The sequence below is a fragment of the Ooceraea biroi genome, chromosome 11 (assembly GCF_003672135.1).
Source record: "Ooceraea biroi isolate clonal line C1 chromosome 11, Obir_v5.4, whole genome shotgun sequence".
Taxonomy (NCBI): Eukaryota; Metazoa; Arthropoda; class Insecta; order Hymenoptera; family Formicidae; genus Ooceraea; species Ooceraea biroi.
Genome location: NC_039516.1, coordinates 12,965,966 through 12,980,574, shown reverse-complemented (window position 1 = coordinate 12,980,574; position 14,609 = coordinate 12,965,966). Strand labels below are relative to the sequence as shown.

General features: G+C 37.7%; 2 protein-coding genes and 2 non-coding genes across 5 annotated transcripts; 2 read left to right on the top strand and 2 right to left on the bottom strand.

The window, feature by feature from the left end:
* Nucleotides 1-2,075: 2,075 nt before the first annotated feature.
* Nucleotides 2,076-2,146, bottom strand: Trnag-gcc. Its single transcript has one exon. It is a non-coding gene; the product is annotated as a tRNA-Gly (tRNA).
* Nucleotides 2,147-2,431: 285 nt separating this feature from the next.
* Nucleotides 2,432-2,503, bottom strand: Trnad-guc. The gene has a single exon. It is a non-coding gene; the product is annotated as a tRNA-Asp (tRNA).
* A 667-nt stretch (nt 2,504-3,170) lies between these two features.
* Nucleotides 3,171-9,066, top strand: LOC105275332 (27 kDa hemolymph glycoprotein). Its single transcript, XM_011332103.3, has 4 exons — nt 3,171-3,383; nt 7,047-7,523; nt 7,685-7,847; nt 8,019-9,066. Exons 1-4 carry the CDS (start codon nt 3,338-3,340, stop codon nt 8,263-8,265), a joined length of 933 nt encoding a protein of 310 aa, XP_011330405.1. The 5' UTR covers nt 3,171-3,337; the 3' UTR covers nt 8,266-9,066.
* Nucleotides 9,067-9,308: 242 nt separating this feature from the next.
* LOC105275331 (protein RRP5 homolog) lies at nt 9,309-14,420 on the top strand. 2 transcript variants are annotated; one of them, XM_011332101.3, is made up of 6 exons: nt 9,309-9,511; nt 9,780-9,845; nt 9,960-10,521; nt 10,598-13,828; nt 13,912-14,077; nt 14,169-14,420. In XM_011332101.3, the coding sequence occupies exons 2-6, from the start codon at nt 9,780-9,782 to the stop codon at nt 14,332-14,334; spliced, it is 4,191 nt and encodes a 1,396-aa protein (XP_011330403.2). In that variant the 5' UTR covers nt 9,309-9,511; the 3' UTR covers nt 14,335-14,420. The 2 variants fall into 2 exon arrangements, with proteins under 2 accessions (XP_011330403.2, XP_011330402.2); XM_011332100.3 differs by having other exon boundaries at nt 9,309-9,611.
* Nucleotides 14,421-14,609: the final 189 nt, after the last annotated feature.

The window sequence follows — 14,609 nt, the reverse complement described above, 5'->3', positions numbered from 1 at the left end:
TGCATGCATCATGCAGAAAAATGCCGACCGATATCATCAATATTATTCGTAGCGTACGTGAATTATCGCTTTATCACCCACATAATGCTAGAGAATATTGATTATTTAAATATTTACAATTTTTAAAGATTAAAACTGATGAGCGATAAAATACCTGTGCATCAGCAATTCGGTTGGAAAGCTGGCGTTACTCCATTATCAAGTAATGAATTAACAGAGAAACAATTGATCAATAATCCACCTTTTACTATTTCTGTGCGTATGACAAAAAGCTAACATTGTCGCTACTAGCAAAATTGAGGTTTCAAAAGGATATTGTGTGCGCTTTTGATCAGAATTTTAATTACTTTTAGTCATTTGTAAATTTTTTAAAATTGGTACTTTTTCCGCGTGTCGCAGTTGATTCACACTCCTCACGTGACCTGGCTGACGTTTTTTTTCCAGCGATGTTCGGTCTGAAATCTCAGAGTTTATCACAGAAGATAATTAATAAAGCCCAACGAGCTCTATGCGTCATCACAGACCGAAAAATTGCGTCTATTCTGCCTGACCAGAGATGCCAATAGCATTCTCGGTCTGGATAGCTAAGTTCGAAAAAAAAACATTTATATAACATTTATGCCAATGCCACACGTGTACAAATAAAGATAAAATATGAGTTGCGGGAGCTGTAAAATTTCATGTAGTCATTTGCGGATAAGACTGACGTCGCTGTGCGTACGTTGCTGATGATATGATTCTGACCATTTGAATCATACGTGAATCAGCGTAATATCGCTGTCCTCGAACTTTGCTGCCATCCATAACGATGTCCTGAAAAATCTGAATTCCGTCCCACGTGCAGCTAATGTGTACTGACATTTTCCTACAAAACTGACAATGAAAGTGTTTGACAAACTTGTGAGTAAAATAGAAACGAAAAGTGGATCGATGTTTGGATTATTTTTTTCTTCCCCTCTCTTCTTGTTCAGCGTTTTATTAGGTATTCATAAGGAAGTTGCTTATAGCGACCAATTTTATAGAGCACGAGTCGCGTGCCAATTATGCAACACGTATATTCGTGCTTCTCACAAGCGTTTCCCCTGTAATTGTACGTTTATTCTTCTGCAAAATAAATATTTATTTTCTGGTTACATGAGTGTCAGGACAGTTTATGGCTGCAAAAACTTCGCCAATAGATCACCGCAAATGAATCAAATGACAAACGACGAGGAAAATCGCGGGAACGGATAATAACTACACATCCTCTTTCGCGATGTTGCTTTGTCGTAATTTCCTGATCAGCTTTCCCTGTGATACAGAGGATGGAAAGATAAAAATAAAAATGTGTCGAGTTCCATGACTAATCGTGTAATGATTAATATGCAATGCGCTCTTTCATAAAAGGAGAATAATCGCATTTGTTAAGCGAGGCACAACCCAATCGGGACATGAAGAGCGAGCGATTATCGTATCGGAAGAACGTAGTAGTGTATCAAAAACAAGATTAGACTCGCATAAATAGAGCCTGCAATTAATAAAGTAGATAAGTTCGACGTTCTCCCGGGAATGGGAACGACACTTCCGCGACATTGTCACATCACATTTGCGAAATTGTGCAACCGTTGCTAGAGGTCAGCGCAAAAGCAATATTCGTGGTAAAACTTTTGCGTAATATAAGCACATAAATAATTATGACGCTTTATTATTAATACATCCTGTTATTGATCAAAAACAAGATTTTTTGGATGCTACCTTGTATAAATTAATTGATGATTAAAATGTTATATGCCTGCATTCAAAGTTCCAGTAAAATTGTATCATAAAACAGAATTTATTTTTAGAATTTTTACGATATCAGCAACGATAAATAGTCCGGAAATTTGATGACTGCTATGCAATGGTGTAATCATTATTAATTAGTGAAACTCAAAAAGCATTACTTAATTCATGTTTACATTTTTGTAGGATTTATATCATTAATTCATTATATCATAACTCTACTTTTTGTTTTACATAATATAATGAATAATGTAAAAATGCAAAAATTTAAATAACTTTACATTTTTATTTAATAAATTTAAACAAAATAAAGTTGCATCGGCCGGGAATCGAACCCGGGCCGCCCGCGTGGCAGGCGAGCATTCTACCACTGAACCACCGATGCTCGATGGTCTCACTTATTTAAAATATTTAAGAACCTGCTATATGAACTACATTTCCAAATTTTACAAAAATCTATAAAAATTTTTCAATCATTACATTTTAATAATTTTCTACCTTTTTTTAAAATATTACTTAACTGTTCTTCTTGAAGTTGAAGCTCACTTTCAGGTGAAATTTGAATATCTAGTTTTATAAATAAAGAATTAAAATAAAAGAAAGTACATATAATATTCTAATTTTACAAATATACATTAAAAAATTATTTAACTGTCGTATAAAAAAAAAACTCCCCGGCGGGGAATCGAACCCCGGTCTCCCGCGTGACAGGCGGGGATACTGACCACTATACTACCGAGGACTACGTTGAAGACTTTCTTACTTCCAGAACACAAGATTAGGTTACGTGTAGTAAAAGTTTATAAATCTATCTATCGAAATAAATTTGTTTAAATATATCAAACTAAGAGAGTCTACTTATGCCTCACTTCTATCTAATGCTGTTATATCTCAAAAAATAACAAACAAAAATATCTATTATAATCTACAAGTGTAATCTCAACTTTTCCGTCTCATGTAGCAAAGTAGTGAGAGAATTAGATATTCGCGTCTCAAAAATTAGACAAATTACCTCGTACTTATATCAACTCACGTGACTTACTTCGTGCAGTCGTTCGTGAGAAATTTCTACGGTGATGTGGTAAAAAGTTCGTCATAAACCGCGTAAAATTTAGAACGCCGCACATGGACGCGGAGTGCTGCGCGCGCACATGAAGCCAGCGCGTGCGCCGAACGTGCTCACTAGTGACAGCGACCGATGGCAAGAGGGGGTTGTGTGTGGATCTCTTTATCTTGTTTCCTTCTTTCTCTGGCGTCCGTTCCTTCTCATTCTCTTTATCTCTCCTCACTTCCTCCTCCTTTCAGTTTTCCCCTCCCTTCGCCGTTGTTACTAACTAATCGTGACGCATCGCGCCCGCCCGTAATAAAGGATTGGCGACAAGAAGCGGGCGGGCTGGCTCCGGGAATGGTTGTTGCTGTGTAGTGTTGTTCATTGTGGTGCGTGACGTGCACGCGTTCGGTGCGTTCGGTTTGTATTGTTCACGGTTTATGTACATACGTGTCTGTCGTACGCGAACACGCTGTGTAGTCATCGCGATACCTTCTTCGATTTGCCATCCTGCCCCGTGAAGTCAACATGAAGTGCATCACGTTCACTGCCGTAGCGTTTGCCGTACTTCTTGGTACGTATTTCGAGTAATTCTCTTGACGCGGCTCGGCTTCCGTTGCGAGTTAACGAGATCTTTGTTTTTCCTGAGTATCACAATGCAACGCAGCAATGTATAATTTAATTACGATTGATGCTAGCGACGTCAAGTCTCCTGAAGTTAGCTGTTTTTGACACAGTGTTATCTTTGTTCATCAATATGGCACATTCTAGGGGAAAAATATCGAAATATTTGAATTTTATTTGAATTTGAATTTGAAAAATGTATCCAACAAAAAAATGTGTCCAACATAAAATTTTGAGAAGCTTTGAAAGCTTGCCATATTGAAGAACCACGAATAGCGGTACCGCTAGATTAGCTGTTAATCCGGTAGTTTTGCTCGACTGGATCAAGAGATTTATTAAAGCAAGGCAAAGTTGCTTGAACCCTGTAATTAAAACGTAAAAATAGCGAATACTGACATCTCTCCGCTCGAGATAATGATAAGAAAAATTCCGGGTTTTCGTATCGTATATCTGGGTATACGATACGAATAAATAAACTCGTTATCTAGAGAAATTCTGGGTGAATTGTTACGAGAGAATGTAGAGAAAGGTCGGTGTACTCTGCGCTTCTAATGCTGTTTGTACCTCACTAATGTTTTAAATCACGTTGCTAGGGAAGAATTTTACGTGAAAACCGCCTGAGACGGATAAAACAATAGGAAAATAAAATAGAAGTATTATCTAAAAACATAGAAATTTTTTGAACGATTATATCATCCATATAGTAACTTTTTAACTCCTATTGGACTTGACGCGTGTCAAAGACTCGTCAATTCTCACTCGTGACTCACTTCACCTGATTAGACCTAATCAGGTATAACCTAGGTAGAAAAAATGCTGTTTTAATCAATTTAAAGTATAGATGTTATCAGAAATTTAAAGTATTCGATAAATGCGGGTCGTCACTGGACTGGAGTTTTACAGATGTTTCCCAAGATAGGTACATCGAACAAACATCACGCGTAATCAAGTAGATTACAAAGTACACTGCGTGCTAGACAGGTAATTTCTTTTTCTTTTACTAATATGTCAGGCCGGCAATGACGCGTGTAATATCGATGATTATGTAATTAGCACGCAACGTTCAAAATCGCACGTTTGCAATCGCGATTAATGATGCGTTACATTCGCTTGTTCGCTGGTCGAATAGACATTTTCATTGCAATTCCTGGCATTAATTATAATTGCCATAATGTGCACTACGTTGAATTGCTGTTGTTAACCGGATTAATCGTGCGAGGCAATTTTCAGGGCAGTATTCACAGTCGATTCTCATAATGAGATAATTTTAAGCATACCTTTTTTAGATAATTAAATTATTTAGATAATAATTGTTTAGATAATTTTTAATATTAATACAGTTATCTGATAGGCTAACAAATATCTTAAGATCTTATTTAAGACGATCTTAATACAAGAATGTAGTATGAATATTTATCATCCTTAGATTCACGTATCATGTCCGCGCTGCTACTGATACCGCTTGATTCTTGATTGACGGGTTTTTACACGATGTCGTACGCATCAGCTGCACTTTGCTCCGCAATTATGCATTTAAATGTAGCGCTCGAACCTTGCCATCGAGCCATCGGCCGTAATAAAGCACTCGGACTTGCATTTTATCGTTGTAGATACGTCAACCGATACGATGATTATGATGTAACAGTAGTCTATCAAATGAAGTAATTTAAAACTCCGACTTCAAAAAAGAGCCAGTGAGACCACCAGAACAATTCGATTTATTAAACCCCTGCTTGGCTATTCTGATAGAAATCGTAGATTTTGTGAAAGTACGTAAACTAAGATTCGAATAATTGGAATTAATTATATAAATGGAAAGTTGCTTTTTTATTTCGTCAGGATGAAGGAGTAATTTTATTTCCACTTCAGATGTCGTTCCACGACAAGCTTATTTTAAGTCACTGATGACTTCCTGTCGCGAGTAAAGTATTAATGATACTTATTATTATTCTAGGAAAGTCACTGCGTGAAACATACGCACACGCAAAGAAATGAAGGCTCACTCCGATATACTTCCGCACGATAATATATTGATGTAAATTTTCTATTATAGCTTATCCGAAATATTGCATAATTCATACTTTTATTGGCTTATTTTTATCACCAGCTATTGCGGAATACACATGAAAAAGAATCAGAATAAATTACAGACTGTTAATTTGTTATCATTAGTTAGATAATCCCTCAGTGAGACTGATAACGTGTGATTCGGAATGCGAAGTAAAACGAAAAATATCCGCGTTATTTAATATGAATCTACAATTAATATTATGAAAGAAAAAAGAAGTAAAAGAAAAAGATGTATATTTTTTAGTAAAATATATTTATGGAGATAATAAGATAATAACTATGAGATCTGATAAATGAGAGTGTTTATCCGTACTTTTTGTAAGAAACGGATTAAGAAAAAAGACATTCTAGGTCAATTAGCTCGTAAAAAACTGTAATACAATTATACATGCGTATAAATACCTTTGCCTTATCTTGATCATGTAACAGTCATTCGACAATAAAAATAATTTTTCAGTTATGATTCATGATGCGTTTTTTTGTATTTTTAAAACTGCAATAATATTAATCTCCAAATTTAATTGGAAAAACTGCATTACTCGTATGAAGTGATTTAAAAATCTTCTATATTGATGATAAGAAGGACGGTAATTGGAACTAATGTTAACATGATAATCGGTGAGTCAAGTTATTCATTCTAAATGTCAAGGAAGAGATTCGAGGTCGACGTAGTACTTTACCTCGACATTCCGTCACAAATGATCCGAGTGTTTTCTGGAAACACTCACCACAAAGAAAGATAAAATATACCGATTAGAAGTTGATTGACGCGAAATACAAAGTCTGTAGATTATGTATTTCGATCTCACCAACAAAGAAGTTTGCCCCCATTGAAGATTTTTCAATTTCACATTTAAAGTCCTTAGAAAAATATAGTCTCAATTTCAAATTTAAATTCTTTAGAAAAATATGGACTCTTCTTATGTTAAAACTTATTGATATTACTAATGCTGCTTAACTTTGTATGACAAAGCATTTCTTCTCGGGTCTCATCCTTCCTCATGAATTTTCTATCACATTAGAATTTATTAGCACGCGCTCTTCTTAGGTAATATTTTCGGAATAACTGGCATTTAAATGTCACGATAGAAATGACGCAGAACTCATAGGTTGCTAATTGGGCTAATCGGACAAATTAAATTACCGAGAAAAACTTCATCGGTCGCATTTATAATAACTTCGATGAATTGTTGATTCATGGTATAATTCTGGTTCTCAGCAAATTATAAGAAATTCAGTTTGTCAATCAAATATCCAGTTGCAATTTTTCTAAATAAATCTAAGCATTATTAATACTTTACTCGCGACAGGAAGTCATCAGTGACTTAAAATAAGTTTGTCGTGGAACGACATCTGAAGTGGAAATAAAATTACTCCTTCATCTTGACGAAATAAAAAAGCAACTTTCTAGTCAACTTTCTAGTCATCTTTCTTAGGAAATAATTCCCAATTTAGGAATTATCGTATCAAAATATATTTCATGTGTAAAGTATAATTTTAATAAACAAATTAATTAAAATAAAGTCTAATTTCCTTGTTGCAGGCCTCTTTAGATGTACGCATTCACAAGAAAATCTACCGTCCGCCGACGACGTTCTCCAACAGGTTAGCGGTATAGTGGGTGACATACCGGAATTGAAGAACTTAAATACATCTGCAATACCCAGCGTCGAACAGGCGAGAAATCTCTTTAAGGAGAAGTGCACTAAGAACGGTGGACCAGACGCGTTTGAGAATGCCCAAAGGGCCCAGGTGGAAATGACAGATTGTATTCGTACACTCATTAATATCACGGAGCTCGAGGCGGAGATGGAGAAGTACAAACCGACCGGCGATCTCGATATCGTTTTTAAGAATTACTGCGACAAGCGCACTACTTTGCGAGCCTGCGTGTACAACTTTACGAACACGATGGAGCACTGTCTGGATGAGAGAGAGAAAGAGAACAAGAAGATCGTGATGAACATCACCGACTCACTATTGGAATTCGCTTGCTTCAAGCAGGGAGATCGCATTGCTCGTACGTAACGAATCGCTAATTTCATACGCGATATTTTTCAAGTCTTTTAAGAGTTTCCGATTCAAAATGGAGTTCCTGCGGATGCATCATAGTTACGTTTTGGAATCTCGTGTTATTTTTGCGCTGCCAATGTTAGTAACTTGGGCAATTTAATTTTACAGTTTTTATATCAACCGGAGGACCCGAATGCTTCCAAGAGAAGCAGCAAGAGCTTCAAGACTGTGCCAATAAAACGTTCAGTAGCTACCTACCGAAAAGTGATGCCTCTGGTTTCATAGGCTTGGAGAGTCTACCGACGCTGAATTTTGAGACCAAGGAATGCATGTGAGTTATAATTATTTCATGTTAATGTTTTCAGCGATCTTAACGCATCACATTTTAAGATACATATGTTTACCTGTCTGGAATTTAATGAATTTAAAATTCATGTCTTATTTCCTTCCATTATAATTTTTGAAAGAAATATAATTTATACTGACTTTGTCTGTTGCGCAGGGACATAACCAATCTCCAAAATTGCATGGTGACAGAATTGGAGAAATGCAAGGACTCAACGCCCGCGAATATAATGGACTCTATACTTAATTATATAAAGAAAGTAACGCCGTGTGAGAAATTACTGAAAGCGCAGTCTGCTGCTGCTACAGGTACATCAGTCAGTTTCCACGTATCGAACGCTTTTTCCACTGTAGCAGTATTGTCCATTATAGCCATCTGTAAAAGCTTTTTCATCCTACAGTAATGTAGTCACCGTTAAATACATTATAAAGCTTTAAAGAACCATCTTAAATACACGACGAACACAGATAGTCAACGATATATTACAGTGGAACAAAAGTTTGTATAACGAGAACTTCTCGATAACGGAGAATGCTTTAATTCTGACTTTTGAAGTTTTCTATTATAATATGGTTTTTTGTTATAAATTTTAATTTTTTTTTCTCATCCAACTGCTTTATTTTAAAAATAAATGTGAGAATTATTTAAGGTTATTAATTTAAAATATATATATTGATCTTTTACTTTATGTTTAGTTTATGTGTGAGTGTATATATATACAAACACATATGTATAGGATGTTCCTGGAAGAGATGGCTTCTTAAAATAAATAATAAAAAAATAAAAAATAAACATTATATTATGTGTGGGATAATATAATATTTTCTAGGTACATCCTATAAATATGTAAAGAATAAATATTTAAGTATTTCAGGTACATTAATTTCATTTTTTATTGTTAATGTGACAAATGTATATATATACATCGTTCAGACATGTTATTATTCGTTACATAAGGATACTTAATTTTATTTATATGATTTATTGTATTTATGCGTCCCTGTAATTCTCTTGTTACTTATTTTATTAGATATAAGTAAAATAAGTGAGGTAATAATTCTAAATACAATTAATTTTTCGATTCATGTGTGATATATATTAGGGATGCTATATATTTAATATATATGAAGCGAATATACATTAATAATGCGTTATTTGTATACTTTGTACATGTTTCGCAAATAAATCGGGCTACGTAAGGCAACCTCTCGTTTTACAAGTAGAATTTCTTCACTATGACTATACATGTTATTACTTTTATAACGATTTTTATCAACTTGCTTCTCTTCAAGGAAAGGAAAATACGTATTATTGTATGTATATTATGCAAATATTAATAAATTATATGACTGGTTCACGAAACTTTCATTATTTCATGTGATCGAATTGCTTAGTGGCCATTTTGCTGCGCATGTGCGAAAAACGCGCTCGCCTGACCCACCTCAACCTCAACGCGAGCAGTCGACTGTCGGTCGACTCGGTCGACTAGATAAGATTTACGTTGAGCGGCGTGGTTTATATAAAATTCATTAATTTTTGAATTCTTATAATTCAGCTACTTTTATTTGCAACGAGGAAAGCAATAGCGGTTAATAATCGTCGTCACGTTTTAGACTAAAATTGATATACAGCTAAAATACGAGAACCAAGTAAATCATCGCATCCGCGTGATTTAAACACGTGTTCGAGTTATATAACTATATATATAGCTCTCACTGCAAAGATAGTTATTTTATTTGAATCGTCAAAGTATGTGGCACACGATTGCAACAAGATATTTTTAAAACCTGTTTTAATTCATGATCATTAAATTTTACATTTCAGAACGAATTAACCTATATCGCTACTTAACCCTACTTTCATTCTTTAAATGTTTCTCATCAATTACTTATCATTTATTATTTAAAATACTTTCAGATGACACTGAAAAGTTTTCCAAGGGGAGGAGAGAAGTTCGAAATTAAAAAGAGATCATTCGAGGTGGTATGTATATAATTTTATTTATGTTAAGTCTCTTTCTGTCGTATCTCACTGAATTCTGTGTCTATAATTAAGAAATGTGGGTACAATTAATAAGACGTAGCATTTTTGTGTTAGCCCATTGAGGAAGAACGTAAGTCAAAGAAGAAGCGTAAAACTCAAGCGAAGAAAGTGGACAATGATATAACCGAGGACACAAATCTTATCGCCACTACTGCGGACCGTTTATCCCGTGTGACGCTGTGTGAAGGAATGGTAATTCTTGGTCGAATTTCCGAAATATCCGAGTACGACTTGATCGTGTCCATACCAGGTGGACTCTTGGGTCGTGTGGAAGTCACAAACATCAGTGAATCCTACACGAACCTGTTGCAAAGTATAATAAGCTCGAATGACACCCATTTGGACGAATTTAAGCCTTTATCAGACTTGTACAGCGCTGGTGATTACGTAGTATGCTACGTCAAGAGTGCAAACGCTGAAGGAAAGTGGTTGTACAATTTATCCTTGGAACCACAGTTGGTCAACCGAAATATTTACAACAGCCACCTTGTAACGGACACGAAAATCGCCTGCGGCATCAAGAGCGTAGAGGATCACGGTTACGTAGTCGACACAGGTGTAGCTAACGTTAGGGCATTTCTTGCCACCGAGGACGTCGACAAAGGAAAGCAATATTGTAAGTATAACTAGTAATGTGGAACGAATTTATATCGTTGAAACAATTTGGTAATATCACAAATTATAATTATTAGTTCCAGGCAATCAACTGTTTTGCGTCGTTAAAGAAATCGAAACCGTGGATCGCACCTCTGTCATCAAATTGTCAGCCAAGAAGAGAAAGATCAACAACGTCAGCACACACGACACGCCGTCCTTGGACGCCTTAACGCCCGGAACGAAATTGCAGCTTCGCGTAACCAAAGTACTCTCTAACGGCCTGCAAATCACGTTTGGAAATAGAAATGTTGGATACGTGAACCAAGTCTACCTGGACAATCCTGCGTACACAGAGAACACGAAGCTAACCGGCACGCTGTTGTACGTGTTGCCGACTGTGAAACTAGCCTACTTCAGTTTGTTGACCGACACGTCGGAGAGAGAGAGGTTGAAGGTGGGTGATGTCATCCAGAAGGCCAGAGTTCTGTTCAGAGAGGCTAAAGGGATAGTCTTCAGATTGTCCATGTCCGGACTACGCGGATTCGTCTCTCTACGGAGAACCGACGTCCCTCCCGCCAAGATTCCAGCAGAGTTCAAAGAGGGTTCTGCGCACAGGTGCAGGGTACTCTCGTACAATTGGACGGAGCATCTTTACGTCTGCACGATGGAGCACGACCTTCTGAAACGGAAATACTTCTCGGCTTCCGACCTCAAGCTCGGTGACACGCTCAACGTAACGGTCGTGAACGTTGACACGAAGTCTGGCTTCGTGCAGGTGCAAGTGGGCAAGATTTGGGGAGCCGTTCCGCCGGAACACGTGTCCGATGTCGGCTCAAGTGCATCGAGCAAACTGAAAGTCGGAGACGGCGTAGAGGCGAGAGTGCTGGATAACGATAAGGTAAAATTCACGCTGAAGCAGTCGCTGATAAAGAGTAAGCTGCCAGTCTTGCATGATATTCACGAGGCACGATGTGGCTCGAAGTACCACGGCACGGTCACGAAAATCAGCAAAACCGGTATGCTGGTGAGATTCTACGGGGATGTGAAAGGGTGGGTGCCACGTGCTAACTACGGTATGAGCTGGAATTATTCATTAGGTCAAACGGTCACAGTGTGCGTCGAGCACGTAGAAAAAGAAGAAGGTAAAATGAAGTTGAAAATCGTCTCTGAAAGACAGGAGGAACGACCTGCTGACCTGTCGATCGGGGAAATGGTGGAAGGAACGATCACGGAATCCTCCGTCAATGGAGTACAATTGAGAATAAACAAAGAAGGTAAAGTTGTAACAGGTTTCTTACCGGCGAGTCACATGGCCCCGTGTATCGAGGTCGGCAGTTTACTGTCGGCGAGGTACGCTGCCGGAGACGAGATCTCGGCTCTCGTTTTCTCGAGAGAGCCCAGTCTGACATTCTCACGGACTTTCGTTACGCAGGAACAGTATAGGAGCTTCGATGCGCTGAAAGTGGGCGATTGCATTCCATGCACGATCAGAGACATATCGGCAGACGGTGTACGAGTTATTTTGCCTGTCGAGAATTACTCCAAGTTTGGATTTGTACCGTATAAGAATATTAGTAATTTCGAGCTGCTGCAAGTTAACCAGATACAGTTTGTTAAGATCATAGCCATAAACAAACGCGAGAAACATTTAGCTCTGACGATGTCGCTGAAAGATGTATGGGACAATTTACCTGATCATGAAGTTAAGATGATGACGGCGGTGGATGTCTTAAGTCTGTATCTCAGCAAGTTGTCAGAATTGGCGAACCAGGCAGTTTACAAAGGCAAGCCCATTTCTTCCGCAATTTTAGGGCAGAAAGTTAGCGGCACCGTTGATAAGATTACCAAGCATGGTCTGATACTTCGACTGGACAATCACTTGACGGGCACGGTACGCATGGAACATTATTCCGGCATTAAATTGAAAGTTGGTGACAAAGTGTACGGAACGATTTTGTGGAAGAATTACATTCACGACCTCGTTGATGTATCGATCCTGCCGCGAATAGTAAATGGTATCAGTTCGAAACAGAAAACATTGCCACAGCTTCCCACCGGAGTTGTGCTGAGAGCAGAAATTCTGATGATTTCTAAATGGTTCATACTCGTTCTGATAAAACGCAATGGTGTGGGATATCTGGCAGTATTGCCCGTTCGCAGACACATAAATGACGTTTCTCCCGATTTGTCATCTTACAAGATTCACGCCAAGATCAGAGTGTATGTCGTAGTAAATGGAGATAAGACTGACGTCGTACCGATCTGCATGCTAAAATCAGCGTTTGAAGTTTCAAAAAATGCAGTAATAATGCAGTCAACCACAAAAACCGAAACTTTAAAAAGGAAAGATTTATCTGAAGATATAAATCTAGTAGCAAAAAAATCCAAACTTGAGCGCAGAGATGATGTGATCGCCAGTAAGAGCAAACAAACTAACGAAAACGAGAAAAAATTGAGTAAAACGAAGGAAGCAAAGTGTGACAGCGGTACTAAGAGGCAAAAATCCAAAATAGAGACTAAAACGAGCAAAGATCAAGATACAGACATGAAAAAAGAAAATAGAATAAAAGATATAAACGAGCTGGATTTTTCTGATGCAAGCGAAGTAGAAGAAGGTAAGCTGTTCATGGAAAAATTCCAAATTCCGGAGTGTGGGTTTTCTTGGGACAGTAAACCAAATCAGGCCGCGCGTGAGAATGTCGAGACATCCAGCGACGAGGAGGAGGAACCGGAAGAAGCACTCAAAAAGAAGAAGAAAAAGAAATTGAGCGCAGCCGAGCGTCGTGAGCAGGAACGGCAGAGGGAACGCGAAATCCGTCAACGTGAAGAAGCTTTAGCAAGTAATCGAATGCCCAATTCGATCGATCAATTCGACAGATTGGTGTTATCTAGTCCCGACAGCTCGCTGGTGTGGCTGCAGTACATGACGTATCATTTGCAAGCCACGGAAATCGATAAAGCGAGAGCGATCGCAAGACGGGCCATCAAGACGATCAATTTCAGGGAGGAGAACGAGCGGGTGAACGTGTGGAACGCGTGGCTGAATCTCGAGTCGAGATACGGCAACACCGAATCTCTAAACGACGTGTTACAGGAAGCCTTAAGGACAAACGATGCGTTCAAGGTCTACACGCACATGTTAACTGTGCACGCTGATGCTGGCAGACAAGCGGAGTTGGAGAAACTGATCGGCACTATGATCGGCAAGTTCAAACAGGATCTGCAAACGTGGGTAGAATGCGGTACGGCGTTACTGAAGACTGGTCTGAAAGAAAAGTCTCGCCACATTATGCAACGGGCACTACAATCCTTGCCTGAGTCTCACCGTAAGTTCACGACTTGTGATGATACTTGATTAATCGCGGAAATCGCAGTCTTTATTTTTCTAAATGTGTTTTTTCATTTACAGACGTAAATTTGCTGGTGAGATTCGCAAATTTGGAGAACAAGTTTGGAGACAAGGAACGGGCACAAACATTGTTCGAGAAGATTTTGACCTCTTATCCTAAGCGCGTCGACGTGTGGTCGTGTTACGTGGATTGCTTGACAAGATCTGAGGATATTGATATAGCCAGGTATAAATCGTGCGACACATTTCAGCCGTGAATTAATTATATATATTAAACATTTTATTTTCATACAATACATATATTCACACATTTGCAGGAGAGTATTGGAACGAGCGTGTGTCCAGACCCTTCCAGCTAGAAAGATGAAAACTCTCTTCAAAAAGTTCATGAGTTTTGAGGAGAAATATGGTACGCCCGAGACTGTGAGTCATGTACAACAAATGGCTGCTGATTACGTGGAGAAACAATGTAACGCAAACTGAATATAAAATTTCATGGAGATAATATTGTAAATTTGTACATATAAAAAAGATATATTTTATGTATTTCATAATACAATGTAAAACCTTATTCCATCTTGATTAAAATTCCCGTACCATATATTTAAAAGAAAAGAACTTATCAAATATAATTTGCCCGGAAATGAAACATATTTATAATATTTTAAATTTAATAATGAAGTTAAATTTTATTTGCATATTAACAATTGCAACATATATGTACATATTGTCTTATTATATATACTTTAATCATTGCT